Genomic DNA, 18415 nt, shown 5'->3' with positions numbered 1-18415 from the left:
ATAAACAAGGCAAAAGCTCTCTTATGGAGTCTGGACAAGGCGACTCAGTAGGAGGAAGAGCCCCAAGAGCAATCAATAGTCAGAGGCACACGTGCTTCCACTGTTAGGAGTCCCACAAACCCCCAAGTTAACACTGTAGCATAGACACACGCAGAGGACCTGGTACAGATCCATGGAGGCCCCATGCTTCTGCTTCAGGCTCTGTGAAACCGTATGAGCCCTGCTTAGTTGATTTGGTGGGCTGTGTTCTGCTCCCGTCTGAAGAAAAAATGGACGGGGAGTGGATCTCAGGGAGAGAGGAGGTTGGGGTGGCAGAAGCTGGGAAAGAGGAGGTTGGGATGGTGGGAGCTGGGAAAGGTGGAGGGAAGGGAAACTGTTTGGGATATATTTCATGAGAGAAGAATCTATTTTCAATAAAAACCAAAACCAAAACAACAACAAAATAAGAAGAAAGAAAGAAAGGAAAGAAATAAAATAAAATAAAATAAAATAAAATAAAAGAAGATGCTTTGGAATACCCATGGTAACAAGACAGCAGGTTGCCAGGGAGAAAACCAAGTACCCTATAAAGCAGATGAAAATCAAGTAACAGTAATGCTGGTAGCAATGTTTGTAATCAATCAGGTTCTATCTTCAGCTAAATGAGGAGTTGAATGTGAGGCTGGCATAGTCATGTTTTCAGTCAAACACTCGGAAAATGACTCTGTGTACTCTGAGATGTTACTGAAGAAGGAGCGACACAGGGCTCTATCTCAGAGAAGGTTCAGAAATGGATCCTGGAGTTTGGATGAAGAGAGGTATCTAAGAAACATCCAGCACAGCTCATCGAAGAATGAAAAATGGTTCTAAGGGGGAAAGATGTCCTTCTGAGAAAAGGAGCAACAGTGTCTTTAAAGGACTCATACTAGGTTTAACTCAGACATTGTTTACTATAGTAGGAAGGAGTTTGGGAAAATTCAATATTCTACTTTAAGAAAAACTAATTGTTAACCCAGGAAAAACAGGCTCTGGCAAAGATACTTGAAAAAGAAGTCTCGTCTCGGCCATGTTTTACAGAATTTAAGAAACCATCAATCATAAAAACCTGTCATTTATGAGAAGAAAAAAACCCTGTTGTTTGGTAGAAAGGCAAGCTTGGAGTTATACAGCACATGCAAGGAGCAGATGTGGTAAAAGGTCTAAAAACATATTCTTTAAAATTGAAGCTAACAATCTACTTGGCTTTGCTATATGACGGTTCATTTCTATGTTAAAAACTCAAGGAATAAAAATCAAAGATAGGGTTTTATTTTGTCTTTGATTAAAGAGCTAGACTTATTTTTCTCATTTAAGGTTTCTTATACAATAAAACCCAACTGTAGTTTCCCTTTCTCAACACCTCTCAGTCCTCCCTCTCCCCTTCCCCCCATAGCCACTCCTCCTCAATTTCCCTTCAGATCAAAGGCAGAGTTGAATGTTTAGAATTGATAAATCAAGAATGAACAGTATTAGAGGGCAGGAAGATGGCTGATTCGGGCCATACATGCTTGCCATATAAGCATGAAGACCTGAGTTCAATTCCCAGCACCTATGTAAAATGTAATAAGGGTCAATAGCATATTAGGGTGGAAAAGGAGATTTGGTGAACTACTTTTCATTAGCTACTTATATAAGTCCTGGGTGCATAAATATTATTTTTATATAAACAAAAGTAGGAAGCCACACATGCAAATTTTTTGGAATCTGTAAGTGGAACTTGTAAGATATTTAAAACCTGGAGACCTGTGGTCTTGTCAATACTGTATCCAGATTGGTCAAGACGGACATCTGTGTCCAGATGGACAAGCTTTAGAAAGGCCAGGCTCTCCCCTGTGTAGCTGTACTCTTTCTTGACCTCCAATGGAAGCAAGCCTGAAGATGGCCGAGTCCTCTTAGCTTTGTACAGAGCTTTAGAGTTTAAACATCACTGGATGTCACAGTGATGGCAGTTGCCTAGCAAGCACAAGGCTCTAGAGTGAGGGTTGATTTGCAACCTGTAGATTTTGACCCCTTTGGTGGTCAAATGACCCTTTCACAGGGGTCACCATCGGAAAACACATGTATTTACATTACATTTCACAACAGAAGCAAAATTATAGTTATGAAGTAGCAATGAAAATAATTTTATGGTTAGGTCACTATGACATAAGGAATTGTATTAGAGGGTTACAGCATTAGGAAGGTTGAGAATGGCTAGATCTAAGGTCTAGGTTTGATCCCCAGTACTGCAAAACAGCAAATAAAATTTGCTTCAATATACTGATTACTTGATTCTTACCCAGTGTGACTGTCACATTCTAGTTGTGTAGAGATCAGGAATGGAACGGTCTGTGCTGGCCACTTTATTCCAGGCAGCTCATCTTGACCCATTGCAGTTCCCATTCCAATCCCACAGAATTGCGATTCTAATGGGTTCCCCATTCTAATGTCATTCTGTTTCCATAATAATTTCAGAGGAAAGAGGAAGAAGAGAGGAGGCGAGGGGAAGAACAGATTCGACTCCAAGAGGAACAGAGGGCAAAGGAACTCTACTGGACCCTGAAGCAGGCCCAGTTGCACTGCCAAGACAGTGAGAACGAGGAGCGTGAATGGGAAGAACAGCGTGAGTTGAGTTGTGTCTTCTTCCTGGAGGCCTGCTCTACTTTCCCCATCAGCTCCTCCTACTGTGCATGTGACTTGTCATCAATTCAGTCTCTTCCTTACCACACGAGGCTAGACCCATGTGCATGGTCCTGCTGGGATAAAGACTCACACTCAGGAGCTTATGTGCCTGCCCTGGAGATGTCAAACATTGAAGAATGAAACATATAACTGAGTTGCCAATAACTTCCTGACTCTATGCTGTTGTCTGTATTAGTGTTCTATTGCCATGAAGAGAAACCATGACCAAGACAACTCATAAAAGAAAGCATTAGAGTTTCAAAGGGTTAGTCCATGATCATCATGACTGGAAGTGGACAGGCACTGGCAATAGAGTAGTAGCTGAGAGCTTTGTGTCCTTCAGGAAGCAGGCAGAAGGGGGTATACAAAGAAAGGAAGAGTCAGAGAGACAGAGAGACAGAGAGATAGAGACTGAGAGATAGACAGACGAAGACACACACACAAGGAGACAGAGAGACAGACACTGGGCCTGGAGTAGATTCCTGAAACCCCAAAGCACAATCTAGAGACACACCTCCTTGAATGACCACACCTCCCAGTCCTTCCCAAACTGTTCCACTAACTGGGAACCAAGCATTCAAACATATGAGCCTATGGGGGCCATTCTCATTTAAACCATCACAGTTGTGCTCTGGTGACTTCAGATATGGATACTTAGAGCCTTATCTTGGAATATATCTAACCAGAACAGATGGATATATGGACTCAGGCTTCGAGGGAGAATGTGTCAGGAGTAGCATGAAGTGAACTTGGTGGTGGCTTAGGAATAATGGTAGCAAAGAGCAGGTGGCAAAAACTCAGGATTTTATGTGTGTGTGTGTGTGTGTGTGTGTGTGTGTGTGTGTGTTTGTGTTTCTCTGCATATGCTTACATGCATATGGGTAACTATGGAGGTCAGAAGAGGACATAAAATACCCTGAAGTGGGAATTATAGCTAACTATGAATGTTCTGACATGGGTGCTAGGAACTGATCTCTGTTCCTTTTCAAGAGCAGCAATCTTAACCTCCGAGTCATCTCTCCAGTCCCAAAGAGTGCACTTTAGATGGAGGCCAGCATGTACAAGGCATAGTGACAATGGGACATTGTAGGCTAAAGATGCTGTGTATGGAAACCCTGAGGATTGTCTGGTTCAAGAAGTAAAGTGGGAAAACCAAGGTGGAGCCAGGTTTGAAGGGCGACGTTTTAATAGGTTCCCAGGAGTTGCTGAGACCAAGTATGTTGTAGGTATGTTGCAGGTATGTTAGCAGAGATATGACTCTTAAGATAACTTTTTGTATAGAACCTAGACACCAAGACGTAACACAAAATACAGGGTCACATAGGAAGAATCAGGATCAGTCGGGTGTAGGACTGAGATTAAGACCCAGGCAGGAACATTTATTGAGATTGCAGGAAAAGCAGGACAGATGGGCTTAGGATTGGCTGAGGTGAATGGTTTTGTGGGGCTCTTGAATGTACGCACTGGCTCCAGTCGTCTGTATCTGACCTCTAGGATAACTAGGGCAGATGGATGCTGGCCCAGGTGTAATGGCCAGGTGTAGACGCTCCTCTCCAGAGGCAGTGGCTTTCGTTTGGACTATTTTCTTACGTAAGGCAGGCCTTTTACTAACTCTAGTAGTTGGCTGACCTGGGAGGGAGGGCCAGCCCTCCAGGCTCAACAAATGTTGAAGCATCAGTAAAGAAAAATGCTAAACGTTCTTGACCAGTACAGGTGGGCAGGATCCTTCTATAGTTGAGTGTGTGAATCTGGTAGGTCAGGGGAAGAATGAGCAGGGGTGGGTGGGTGTTTGCAACCTGTACATTACACTGTGGCCACTAGAGCCAACAGTGGGAGTCAAGAGCTGAAGGTTCTCCTGGGCAGCCCTTTGCTTCTCCAGATGCTTTGACTATAGGCATATATGCCAGGTCCATTAAACAGACATTGTGGAACAGCTGATATGTAATTTACATATCATAAAATCTATCATTTTAGAGTGTACTATTAAGCATTTTCTTTAGTGTACTCGCAAAACTGTGCTCCCCTCAACTATCTAATCACGGAACATTTTATCACTTCAGAAAGACAATGTAACCCACATTAGTGGTTTCCTTCTCTTGCTTCCAAACCACTAATCTAATTAGTTTCTCTAGATTTGCCTATTACAAGGCACTTCTTTGAAATACAAAGATATAGAGTCTGGAGCCATGGCTTGGTGGGTAAGAGCCCTGGCTGCTCTTCTGGGGAGCCTGAGTTCTCAGCCACCACATGCTGGCCTACGACCATCTGTGAATCTAATTTGAGAGAATTCGATACCCTTTTCTAGCATCTGATGGCACCGGGCATGCATGCAAGTGCTACATAGAGATACAGGCTGGCAAAATACCTACACATAAAATAAAATGTAAAAAAGAAAACTATATTATATGGCCCTTCATGTCTGACTTCTTCAACTTAGCAAGTGTGTAGGTCCATTCACGTGCTAACATCTGTCACTACCTCACTCCCTTTAATGTCTGTATGATAGTCTAGTGCATGCATATATCACATTTTTGGTTTTGTCACTTAAAGGACACTGAGCACTTGGCTGTTTTTGTGTTGGAGCTGTTCTGACTTTTGTAACAAGTGCACATGTTTTTTGAAGATATATTTTTAATTCTCCGGTGTATACACCTAGGAGTAAAGTTTCTGAGTCATAGGGCGACCGAGTTTGGCATCTTGCTGAGCTGCCGTACTGTCTTCCAAGGTGACTGTACCATTCTTATTCCCAGCAGTGTTGTCTGGGGTTTCACTTTCAGCGCAGCCTCACCTCTTCCTCAGCATTGAACATGGGTCTTGGGACCTGAACGTGGATCCTCTGAAGAAACAGTCAGTGCTTTTAACCTCTGAGATGCATTGCCAGCCCCCTTCTGCTTTCTTGGTAGAGTTCTTTGAAACATAAAAGTTTTGGATTATGAGGAAATCCTTTTCTTTTTCATGCATTCATTAGTTTACATCCCTATCACTGCTTTTCCTCCCTCCTCTCCTCTCAGTCCTTCCCTTTCTCCTCCTTTCTCCCATCCTTCCCTCCCTCCTTTTCTCCTCAGAGAAGGGGAGGCCTTCCATGGATATCAACCCACCTTGGCCTATCAAGTTGCAATAGGGAAGTCCTGTTTTCGTTTCTTTCTTTTTTTGTTTTCTTTTGTCACTTGTGGTTTTTGAAACATCTAAGAAACCAGTTGTTACTCCCAGGCCAATGACTGACATCCATCTCTCTTCTAAGTGTTTTACAGTTTTAGCTCTTATGTTCAGGCCTCTGCTACGTTTTAAGTTAATTTTTGTGTGAACCGACATTCCTGATTGACTCAGTTGTCGAAGTACCATTTGTTGGAAGGGCTAGTTTTTCAAAGCCCTTGCTATTCTTGTAGGAATAGTTAAGCCAAACCATGTCTGCCCCTGACTGCTTAGCTCTGTTCTGATGGCTTATTTATCTCCTATGCCAGCAGCAGTCTTATAATGTCCCGAGCCTGGCAGCCAGCTTCAAAACTGGGTCTTATAAGACCCCCCATTGCTGTTCTCCTTTATTGGAATATTTTAATTATTCTAGGACTCTTTTATTTCCATATAGTTTTTAGGATCATCTGGTCTACCTGTGAAACAAGAGCAGCTGGGATTTTGATAGAAACTGAATTGCGTTTGTATGTCAATTTGGGCAGTGTCGCCATCTTCACAATACTATACTGACTGTCAGGTATGATGGGATACTGCCTGAAATCCCAGAGGAAGTTCAAGGCCAGCCTGGCCTACACAGCAAGTTCAAAGACATGCTCAGCTTGTATAGTGAACCTCTGTTTCAAAAATAAAGAGCTGGCTAGGGTAGGGGACTGGAAAAATGGCTCAGTCATTAAGAATACTTCCTGCTCTTCCATAGGACCTCAGCTTGATTTCTAGCATCCATGTCAGGTGATAACTATGCACACACAGGCACATGCATACATGTAATTAAAATAAGATAAATGATAAACAACCTAAGGGGTAGGTCATACCTCAATAGTAAAATACTTGTCTAGCAAATGTGGGGTCCTGGGTTCAATCTTTAAAGATTTAAAAAAGAGCTTAATCCTCTAATTCTTGAATTTGACAAGATAGCATTTTGTTTAAGTCTTATTTAATCTCTCTCAATATCTCATAGTTATGCCCTTGCTTTGATAAATTCATTTCTATGAAGTAGATGGAATATATCTAGATTGTACAGCCATAATATGCTGACCTCTTAATTCACTTATTAGCTTATATAGATTAACGATATATTTTTGGAAATTTTCTGATAACGTTATATTTAAAAAGAGACACTTTTACTTTTGAATGAGCATTTTTTTCTTTTCTTTCTTTCTTTTTAAATTGAAGTCCTCTCAGTTCTTTAGTTTAAGGATATTTAATTGGAACATTTTCATATCACTATCCTTTGACCGTGTTTCTCTTCCATCTTTCCCAGACCTTCCAGTGCGCACGAGACACGCAGTTTAAACTCAGACTGGGTCCCAGAATTGAGAGAGGGAAGTGGATAATGGGGTCTACTCTTCACTAAGACGCTATTAGCAATCGATAATCACTGGCAAAGGAAAAATCAGTTTTCTACAATGGAGTCTGCAGTGGGTATGTTGACCACTGTCCAGGGCAGGCCTCATGCTCAGGAGTAGTTGGCCAACACACACACACACACACACACACACACACACACACACACACACACACCACACATACATACACACACACACATACACACACACACCACACATACATACACACACACATACACACACACACCACACATACATGCACACACACACATACACACACACACACACCACACATACATACACACACACACACCACACATACATACACACACACATACACACACACACACACATACACACACACACACACACACACTGCCCCAAACCCAGCATTTTGTTTTTCCTAATCTTTTTATTTCATTTTGGCATTTTTCTGTCTTGTTGGTTTTTTGTTTGTTTTGATTTGATCCAACCGACTTGTGAATTGCTCTGGTTGGAGCTTGCAGTACCGAGTAGGAGTGAAGTAGCAAAACCAGACATCCTTCTATTTGATTGCAGGGAAAGAGCTCATTCCTCTTTTATGGGCGAGCGTGACACTGTAGGTTTTCACACAGAACCTTCACCAGGTTAGAAGGCTTCTTTCCCTTATTGTTTGTTGGGGTATTGAGGTTTTCTGCATCTGTGGTGATAATTATGTGTTTTTGCTCTTTACCAATATGGTACATGCCCTGGTTGAGTTTTGAATTGAAGTCAGTCTTGTGTTCCAGGGATAACTCTCATTCATAGTGTATAATCTTTTAAAATATTTGTTACCATGTTTAGTGTGGTTAATATACATTCATGTGTGTGTGTGTGTGTGTGTGTGTGTGTGTGTGTGTGTGTGTACACATAGAAGACCAACGTTGATGTCTGGTGATGGATGTCTTCCTTTAGTCTCAGTTATTTTTTGAGACAGGTTCTTTATGAACCTGGTGGTTACTGATTGGCTAGTTTGGTTGGCCTGTGTGCTCCAAGATTCTGCCTGTCTCCACTCCCTGCCCCTTTCCCATTCTGAGGTTACAGGCGTATGTTGTTATACCTAGCTTTTACATGGATGCCAGGAATCCAAACTGATTTACCAACAGTCTAGCTCTGGTATGTGAATATTTTGTTGAGGACTTTTGTATTAATATTTATAATGGATATTGGCCTGAGCTTTCTTAACTTTGTTAATCCTAGGTTGGATTTTCAGGTAATCTGGGTGTCAGTGAATAAGAAGTATCGGGGAGTGTTTACTTTTTCTATATTTTAAGAAGGGCTTGAAGAATTGGAAGTCTTGCTTAAATATTTGGTAGAATTCACCAATGAGGTCATCTAGTCTTAGAGGTTCTTGGTGGAAATTTAAACTCTTCATTTGGGTTGAATACTTGCTTTTTGTATAAATGCTTTCTGTATTTTTTCAAGTTTTTGGTTAATTTTTAACATTTTAAGAAAGTCCATTCTGAACATTTGTTATTGTTCTCACCACCTGTAGGAGAGAGGATGTCTAGAGGTCCATTTCAAAAATATTTTTTTTCAGTGTATGTTGTGCGTGCGTGCGTGCGTGCGTGTGTGTGTGTGTGTGTGTGTGTGTGTGTGTGTGTGTGTGTATGATTCAGGTGTCTGCAGAAGTTGTTGGATTCCCTGGAGCTGAAATTATAGGTGGTTGTGAGTTATTTGATATGTTCTGGGAACCAAATTCCAGTCCTCTGGGAGGGCAGCATGTTCTCTTAACCTCTGATCCTTCTCTTCACCCTCACAAGCTCTCAGTTCACCTTTGCTCCTGACACTCTTTGTATTCACCCTCTCTCAGTCTCTGTGTCTCAGTCTCTGTCTGTCAGGCTCTACATCTGTCTGCCTCTATATTTGTCTGTCTGTCTTTGTCTCTGTCTGCCTGTCTCTGTATTTCTGTCTATGTCTCTGTCTTGCATAAATTCAGCTCTGAGGTACTTGGTTTCTGGGACTTATTTGTAGTCGTGACTGAAGCAGACAGTGCACGCACAAGACACGATGTAGCAGCATCCTGGGGTTCATAATGGGCAACGATGACAAATGAGGCTGCAAAGATACGATGGGGAAAGCCAATAGGGAAGCCATTCACCTAAATTCAGAATGGAGGAAGAGGCAACGGAAGGACGAGAAAAGACAACACTAGTGTTAAAAAAAATAGTGCGATTCGCAAGATGAAGTCAACGAGGTCACTACAGGAAGCACTGGCTGGATAGCTTGGCCACTAACCAGAGTAGAACGCATGAGCTGTTGTCTTACTGGGGACGGAGACTGGACATTTTGTCCTCTGAGACCTGCCTGATTGTAGCCCAATATGTTGAAAATGGAAACACCTCAGATAAACTTGTAATACGTGATACTTCAGGCTCCCTGGTCAGAGGTCCTCATATCATTCTTTCTTAAGGAGTGATGAGCTGAACTCAGAGCATGTCATTCAAATCTAGCAAATCCATTCCGCACTCAGTTAACGTAATCTGAAAGATATAGTGTGCTACTAATCTATCGGGAGTGGCAGTTTTGATAAAACAGCCAACTTAAAGTCTCCAACTGAGAAAAAAAGGGGGGAGGGCAGACAGCGCTCAGTGTCACTCGAATGGAGGTTAGCTACTCAGCTCAAGTCTTACAGGTCTGGACAGGTCAGGCATGGCAGTGGGCTGAATGACTTTTCCTCTGTGAACTTGTGGGGGTGTAGAGTTGGAGACTATTTAGTTGGTCAGAGATTTAGAGAGAATCCAGGAAATGATATTATTTATAGAGTCCAGAAATTAGCACTGTTGCTGTGAGGTTAAAATGTAAATGAGCTTTGGCCATCTTGAGTAGGAGTTTTGGTCACTCTGGGTCCTCCAACTGTGTGATTTTGGTTATGGCTCCAAGTCAACATCCTATATGCAATCGTCTCTCTCCTTGCTGGGTTACCAAGAGAGCTGCCTGAGAAACCTTCACACAGCCTGGCACGGGAGTCCCACGATGTGGGCTCTATCCCCTCCCTCTTAAAAGGAAGTGGGTCTGGGTTCTTGGTTGAACATTGGTGATCTTAAAATACTAGATGTGTGTGACAAGCTGAGCCAGGGGGAGCTTTTGAGAACAGTCCTCAACTGGAAGAGGGCTGAAGCCGGGGAGAATGTGGACCAGAATATAAGGGCAAGAGAAAAGAAGGTCTTTTGATATCCCCTTCCCCTCCCCTGCTCCTCCCCCCACCGTGTGTGTGTAAGTATGATAGTTGATTCCAGTGCAGCAAGCTTGACTGGATTAACAAACCTCTAGGCCTCTGTGAGGTTCATCCCAGCTCGGTCTGTGAGAGTGTTTCCAGAGAAGATTAGGAGGGGGGGAGAGTCGTGGTGAATAGGGGTGCTACTGTACCTCACTGAGTGATAAGGGCAAAAAAGAAGAAAGCCAGAAGAACGGCAGTCATTTCTCTGCCTTCTGACTTCAAGACAAGGTGAGCTGTTGCCTCAGCTTCCCACCACCGTCCTTTCCCACCAGGATGAACCTTAACCTCAAAGTCAATTAAGAGGCCTCTTATCAGCTAGTTGGTCTCAGGGGGAAAAATTACCGACACCTCATTATTCCTTGGACATAGTCACAGTTTTTCAACTTACATGAAAGTTATGTCCCCGAAGCCTGAAGTTAATATTGTGATGTAATCCAAACCCTAAACTACAGAATACCCTGGCTCATCAACAGAGCCCACTGAGAGGATACAGGTTGTGATCTGCTCAGATCTCCTGGCTGGGTGGGAGCCTCTGACCAGTATCAGCATACACATATGCCTATATACACACATGCACACACACACGTATGCACACCTGCAGATCTATATGCATATGGCTAGCCTGGGAAGAGATTGAAAATCAAAATTTGAAGTACAACTTTGACTGAATTTATATTATTTTTGAAAAAAAAAAAAACCACACCACACATTGAGCCATCATAAACCACAGGCCCTCTCAACTCTGAGTGCCTTTTTCAGTATTAAAACATTGACTAGTTCTCATCTTAACTTCTGTATGCCTAGTTTAGGCTGTATTTGGGGTTCCCTCTCCTGTGGACTTAGTTGCTCACAGAGCCCTGGGCCTTATTTAGCTTTCCTAAGGCAATCATTGTTCTGTTGAGATGGCCTGAGGACGGCTTAGGTTCTAAAAGGGTCCAGCAGTTGGTCTTGGTCACCACAGGATCTCTGTTGTCAGACATCAAGCTAAGCTAGAAGGAAGCAGGTCATTGAGAGCATTCCCCGGAAGGCCTGGGATAGGAGCCCCTTTCATTAGACCAGTCCAACTGTGGATGAATCTCGTTTGCTTTCTTAAACTTTGATGCTCACTTTTCATTCTGTATCTCATCCTTATTGCTAAAGGCACTGGTTTATGGAGGTGACCAGGCTACAGACTGAGTCACAGGACATCTGAGAAAATGGAAACCCTAAACATCCCCTCTCCAGAGGTTAGAAGCTCTTCTTTCCAGGTGTTCATTTGCTCCGTTCCCTGATAGAAACTCCTGATTTTACCTAAGTGCTCTCCTCCCCACTAGTCACTCCCCTTCTCACCTCCACCAGAGGATGGGCTGTTTCTAAATTGTGTGCTCAATCCCCAGAATACACAGCTTACACAGTAAGGAGCCTGAACATGTTTAATGCACACCTTTGCCAGGACCCGAGCAAACCCCCCATTGAGATCTCAAAGCAACTCTATGAAGCCTTCCTTTTCCTTTTTTTTTAGTCAGGAGAAGAAAATATAGTAGTTAATTCTCTGCTCAAAATCACAGAGAGATATTTGGTTTGGTGATGCAAACCAAATATTTGATATTTGCTTTAATCCTGGCAGAGGCAGAGGCAGAGGCAGAGGCAGAGGCAGAGGCAGAGAGGCAGAGAGGCAGAGAGGCAGAGAGGCAGAGAGGCAGAGAGGCAGAGAGGCAGAGAGGCAGAGAGGCAGAGAGGCAGAGAGGCAGAGAGGCAGAGAGGCAGAGAGGCAGAGAGGCAGAGAGGCAGAGAGGCAGAGAGGCAGAGAGGCAGAGAGGCAGAGGCAGAGGCAGAGGCAGAGGCAGAGGCAGAGGCAGAGGCAGAGGCAGGTCTCTATGAGCTTGAGGCTGGTTTAATCTGCATTGTCAGTTCCAGGCCAGCCAGCCTATCTAGAGAGATCCTGACTCAAAAAGACCAAAAAAATCACAGATGGGAGAAATTAAATGTTTATATATAACACATACACAAATACACAGTACACTCATATGTACACACATCATATATATGCCCATGTGTGTGTGTGCGCACACGCGCACGCGCGTGCGCGCGCACACACACACACACACACACACACTCTTACTCAAAGTCAATCACTCATTCAACCAATCAATCAAGCACTGTAATTTTTAAAAGACAGGAATCTGGCCTTTAGGTCTACCCCTTCTGCTCAGTCTCAGTATAAAAACTGACCAAGGGAGCTTATGATTGGCTTAGTGAGTACAGGTAAATGTTGACAAGGCTGATGACTTGAGTTCAACTCTTGGGATTCATAAGATGAAAAGAGAACTGAGTTCCACTGTTGTCCTCTGACTTGTACACACAGACTCCACTCCCCCCACACCCCTGTAAGTAAATAGTAGTAGTAGTAGTAATAGTAGTAGTAGTGATGATGATGATGATGATGATGATGATGATGATGATAACAATCCAAGCTAATTGTATAGATTCTGCCCATGTTTTCTCTCTGAATTTAAATGCGGTTGCTTCAGCCATTCTCCTCGCCCAGTGCATTACTGTTTTCTCATTCTCTGGTTCCCTCCAGTGCTATTTAGCTCAAGCAACCTCTTGAGAGTGTAAACTGAACTCTGCCCTCTAGTGGCTTCCAGTTGTTTTTCAAGACAGCATTAGAACACAATAGCAGCAAGTTTCTGGGCTTTAAAGTGGCCTTTTCTGCCTTACGTGTCTTCAGTGATGCTATACTGCTCCAGGAGGGACACCTCCTTCCTCTGGCCACTGAAATCTGTTCTAAGAAAGCCCTTCCACTGGCCACTGTTAGTCAAATCTCTTGAATCTCTCAGGTATCACTTTAGACCTCTCCCTCCTTCCAGAAGCTATCCATGTCTGGGTGAGATGTCCCTCTTCCTGGGGGCTCTGAGGTCCAACGCACAGCACCACTGCTTAGTGTGGTTTCCCCACTAGACTGTAAGTTCTCTGAGGGCCAACTACTATAACAGGGTCTCTTGGAGCTGTATGGTGCTTGGGTTATATAATTTTAAGAGGTAGCCCAATGCACTTAGAGCTGGCACATGTAGACAACTAAATACAGCTAAATGAATGACTATGCCATCCATCCATTCATTCATATTTTTGAGACAGGGTTTTCTTATAGAGACAGACTGTGCTAAAGCTCAAAATCCTCCTGCGTTGACCTCTAGGGTCTTAGAGGTATAAGAACGTCTGGCCAACATGTTATTTGAAGAGGTGACACCTTTTCAATATGTCTCTTTGTACCTCTAAAGCCATGTGACCACTCATGCAGCTCTGCCAAGAGGGAAAGCAGACGATGCCACTCTGGAACAGCCTGGCACTGTGGCACCCTTGGACTAAGGGTGGTACCGTCTCTATTGTCCAGGGAAAGAAGACTAAAAAATAATATTGTTCCATACCAGGCCGGGGTTCAGGAGCAAAGCCTTTGTCTGTCTGTCCTTCTACATAGTCTCCGTGCCGTTGTTTGTCTTTTTGTGGCAGAGGCTTCCAATATGTCACTGCACAGTGATGGTGAGGTCAGTCCTGGATTTCCTGACCCTGTCTAACCTCTGCCCTCAGTGCAAGCAGGCTTCACAGAATTCTTGCTGTTGGAGACCTACAGATGAGTGGCTGGATCACTGAAGCCCAGAGTTTCTTCCTAGAATGGGCTCCTCGCCTCCTTTCTTTAGAAAGTAATTGATCTTTCCATACTATCTGGTTCATTGTCTTTCACTGTAATTCACAAGCTCAGTAATTCACCAGGAAAACAGATTTATTCTCTGCCTGAGAGCATGTGGAGGCAGAGAGGAGACAAAGGAGCTGATGTACTTTAGACATTTGTTTCCCGAGAACTGATCTATCCCCGGGAAAATTAATCCAGCCTTATGAAGGTGACTCCAGTCTCTCTCAAAGGCCCGGCACCCCAGCCTGAATGCTGGTAGGAGCAGACCACCTCCTTCACTGCACAGGCCAAGGCTGATTCTCCCTTAACAGCCCTGGTCCCTGTACATTATGAATGCTGTGGACCCTGGTTTTTCTTCTTCTTCCCTTTTTAAAATGACACTCATGACCAGTTTCCTTAAGGCTAGTACTACTTATCTGTCTTCTTCCCAGTTTGATCAGAGTGTTTGAAAGAAGGGTTTGCTTCCATGACTTTTCTCTGTCCAGCCTTGAGTCAAATGCAGAGTCGAACTGTGGAATGCTTTTTAAAATCGTTAATTTTTAAAATTATATGTGCATATACATGTATGTGCATATGCGTTGTGTGTGTGTGTACACATATCTGCACATGCACACACTTGTGTATACTGAGACTGGTGGTTAATTTTGAATGTCATCTTCTATCACTTTCTACTTTGCGTTTTGAAACATTCTCTCCTTGAACCCAAAGCTCACAGATTCAGCTAGAAAGCTCCAGGGATTCTGTCTCTGCCTCCCCAGAGCTGAATTTCTGGCACATGCCACCATGATCATTTTTTTTACAGGGTGTTGAGAATGGAACTCACGTCTTTATTCTTGTATGGCAAACATGAACCATCTTCCTAGACACTGGATACCCTTGTCACCTAGAACATTATCTTGTCTGGAAGGTCTGTTCCAGACCCTGGAGTTGGGCAATGAGCAGGCAGGGGATGCTCTATGTGTGACATCACTCTGTAAATGCTTTCGTAGGCACGGACTATGTGCTTGGATCTGGGAGATGCCAAGTTCTCAGGAAAGGCTCCTGACCACCTGTGAGGGAGAAACACTTTGCGGACTATAATTACTCACCACGATCTCCAAACTCTGACAAAGTGTAGTTTGTAGAGAGCTGTATGAAGCATTTTGAGGAGACAGAATGAGATTTTCCTTCTTGGAAGGGGATGTGGTCTTCCAGGCCAGTGTAATCATAAGTCTTGCACAATTTCAAGTCTTGGGTGAGCTTCCAGAGCTCTCCATTGAAATCTCTTGGATTTTAGAGGAAGGTAGAGAGACCGGTTCAAACAGAAATCCTTGATTCCAATAGGTTTTGTTTGGTCTTCATTTCCCCAACCCCACACTTCCCTTAACAGCTATGCACACATGCATACATGCACTCACAAATGCACCCACCCTGCCATGCATGCACACACCTACCTATGCATGCATACATACTTGCACACACATACAAACATACACACATGACTGGGAGTACTCTGCTATATCCCTAGAGGAGCCAAGTATCTTGTAAACCATGGAGTTCTGTGTGGCCAGTTCTAGGGAATCTTGAAATTCCAAGTAAGTTGTATACAATGTTGTCTGTGTTTACGTAGTACAAAGCTTGGGCTATGGGCCAAGGCCACTAATCTGCTTTCCTTTCCAGTGCGTAGATCCAAGGCAGCTGATGAGGAGAGAAGCCGTCGTGCTCAGCGAGCCCGGGATGAGTACCGGCGCCACTCACTCCGAGCCATCCAGAAGGGCACTGTTGCTGGTCTAAGCACCATGTTCCAAGAACTTGGTCAGAACCATGAGCAGGAGGCAAGACTCTATCACCAACTTCCTGGCACCAGGCCACCATCACCCCTCACAGGACCTGACAGGTACGTTAGGATGGGAATACAAGAAGAGCTGTGAACCCATGAGGCAGGCTCCATGGGTTCTGGTACAGGCTCTGTCTGTTACTTGCCTTCCAGGGCCTCAGTATTCCAGTCTATATAATGGCAGAACATAGAAATAAGGTGGGCTCTGGACTTTTCAAACAACTTTGCAATTTGGGGGGTTAAAATTTCAGAGGTCAAGGATTCTTGTCGTCCTTGATAATCTAAAGAAAGTTGTACAACTTCATTCCCTTAAAATCTGCATATACGAATACCCCACATGGTTCCATAGTTTTAGACTCCTTGACCTTCATCAAAACCCTGTAATGAAAGCTCTAAGATTTAGTGACTATGGCCCCGTATCTGGGAACTAGGACCATAGCCTTTTCTAACCATGGAGGGAGCTGGTTTGTACCTAGTTTGAATAGCAGGTTTGCAGACCAGTATGGGTAGATTGAGAGGTCCTTGCACACATTTGTGTCCCTAGAGGAGTTGTTTGTCAAGAACATTTCAGTGACAACCTATGATTGGCAAAGCCAAAAGACACTGGTCCCCTGGAGCCTCTCCAAGTTCGGCCTGTCTTGCCATAGAGCCCTGAGAGGCTTCTTGGCTCAAGGCCCCTTGGCTATGCTTGCAGAGCAGCTACTTCCTATGGAGCAGAGATGAGGGACTGCATGCCTGAGGCTGGCTCCCTTGTCCTCAGGGTATGTTCAGGAGTCAATCCACCTCAGATAATGTGGCTTGCCTAATTTTGTTCTGATTGGACTTTGGGGTTCATAACCTACAGCTCCTTTCCTCTAGAGTCCAGGTAGAGCTGATTCTGCCTTTCCATCTTCCCTCCCAACTCCCTCTTTCTTCCGTCCTTCCTGCCTTCCTCCCTCTCTCCCTCCTTCCCTCCTTCCTTCCCTCCCTCCCTCCTTCCTCCCTCCCTCTCTCCCTCCTCCCTTTCCTACCTTCCTTCCTCCCTCCTTCCCTCCTTCATCATCTATGACTCCTAAACTAGAAGGTCTGAGAAGGTCTGAGAGGGTCTGGTGTTCATAGAGACATCTGATTATTTCCCTGGGTACTGTCTCTTTACTGTACAACCATAGACACTGCTCTCAGCTTCTTCTCTGTACCCTATCCTAGCCCCTGAACTTTTTTCTGTGCAGCTGCCAACATAAACACAAGCAAGCAAGCAAGCAACCCTGCTTCTCCTTTCCTCTTTAACAGCCACCTTGTATTCTGCGGTGTGGATTTGCCATTGGTTGTCAGAGACTCCATTAGTCTATCAGACATCGCTGTTTCAAATCCTTTTGCAACCATTGTCAGGGCTCTGTGTATGTAAACTTGTGGAAATTAGTTTTACATTGGACAGCCATAATCTGCAACATTGGACATTCTCCCAAGCAGGGCCTTTGCTCCAGGGCTGTGTGCTTTTGAGATTCAATGGTCCTGCACAGGGCTAATATCAATGCTTTGCATCTTCCTATCCTTTATGTCCATCTTGTTTTGCTGTCAACCTTGTTCGAGGAAATGTGTCTTGGATTCAAATGCTCACGTGTCTATGAGCCAGACTAAGCAATTCACAAATGTTGAGGGGCCACGCTCTCGTCTTCTCTGTCGGTGATCTAGTCCATCCTTCCACTATGTGCTCTGTGCTCTCTTTATCCAGATCTAGAATTTCCCCAAGATAGAGAAAAAAATTGTGATGAATCCCTTTTTCTCAATTTGTCATTTACCTTTTGTTTTTTGGAGATAGAATATCCTAGCATGCAGAAATGTTTTATTTTTATGAGATAAATTTTCTTGTGTGTTTTCTGAATCTGGGAGAATAATTAGAAATTCCTTCCAGATTCTATGCTTTTAAAACTTTTTATCAATCAATCAATCAATCAATCACACACACACAGACACAGACACAGACACAGACACACATACACACACGCCAGATCATGCATGTGGAGGTCAGAGGGCAACCTGGGAGAGTCAATTCTCTGCATGTGGGTTCCTGGAATCAACCTTACATGGTCCAACTCGGGAGTAAATGCCTTTATCTGTTCTGCCATCTCTTTCCATTCAACTTCTTCCCTTTCTCCTCCCTATCCCTCTTCTTCCCTATCTTTTTCCTCTCTGATCTATCCCCTCCATCTCTCTTTTTTCTTCCTTGCAGGACCTGGGAGCGACCTCTGCGTCCACTCTCTAGAGAAGTTATTGTGCGCTGGTTCAAGGAGGAACAGCTGCCTCGCCGAGCTGGCTTTGAAAGGAACACGAAGTCCATCGCTCCCTGGTTTCATGGTAGTATACTTTCTGGGCCCTAATACAGATGGTGTTCACACGTCCAACTCTTTCTCCGATGGAAGATGTTTTGGAGAATGGCTGTAACTAGAAATGTAGAGAACTTTGGGGTCCATGCTGCCTCAATCCTTCCTCCAGCA

At 43.9% G+C, this 18415-nt stretch overlaps 1 protein-coding gene across 2 annotated transcripts in view; it reads left to right on the top strand.

Moving 5' to 3' along the window:
- The window catches only part of Sh2d4b (SH2 domain containing 4B), a 101297-nt gene that overhangs the window by 38663 nt on the left and 44219 nt on the right, over positions 1-18415 (top strand). For both annotated transcript variants that reach the window (NM_001170349.2, XM_087587680.1), the window contains 3 exon segments: positions 2473-2620; positions 15785-16001; positions 18151-18275. In NM_001170349.2, coding sequence (NP_001163820.1) covers positions 2473-2620; positions 15785-16001; positions 18151-18275 — 490 coding nt within the window.

The sequence above is a fragment of the Rattus norvegicus genome, chromosome 16, assembly GCF_021556685.1.
Source record: "Rattus norvegicus strain SHRSP/BbbUtx chromosome 16, alternate assembly SHRSP_T2T, whole genome shotgun sequence".
Classification (NCBI taxonomy): Eukaryota; Metazoa; Chordata; class Mammalia; order Rodentia; family Muridae; genus Rattus; species Rattus norvegicus.
Note: the sequence above shows the minus strand (reverse complement) of the source record. Positions and strands in the feature narration are given on the sequence as shown.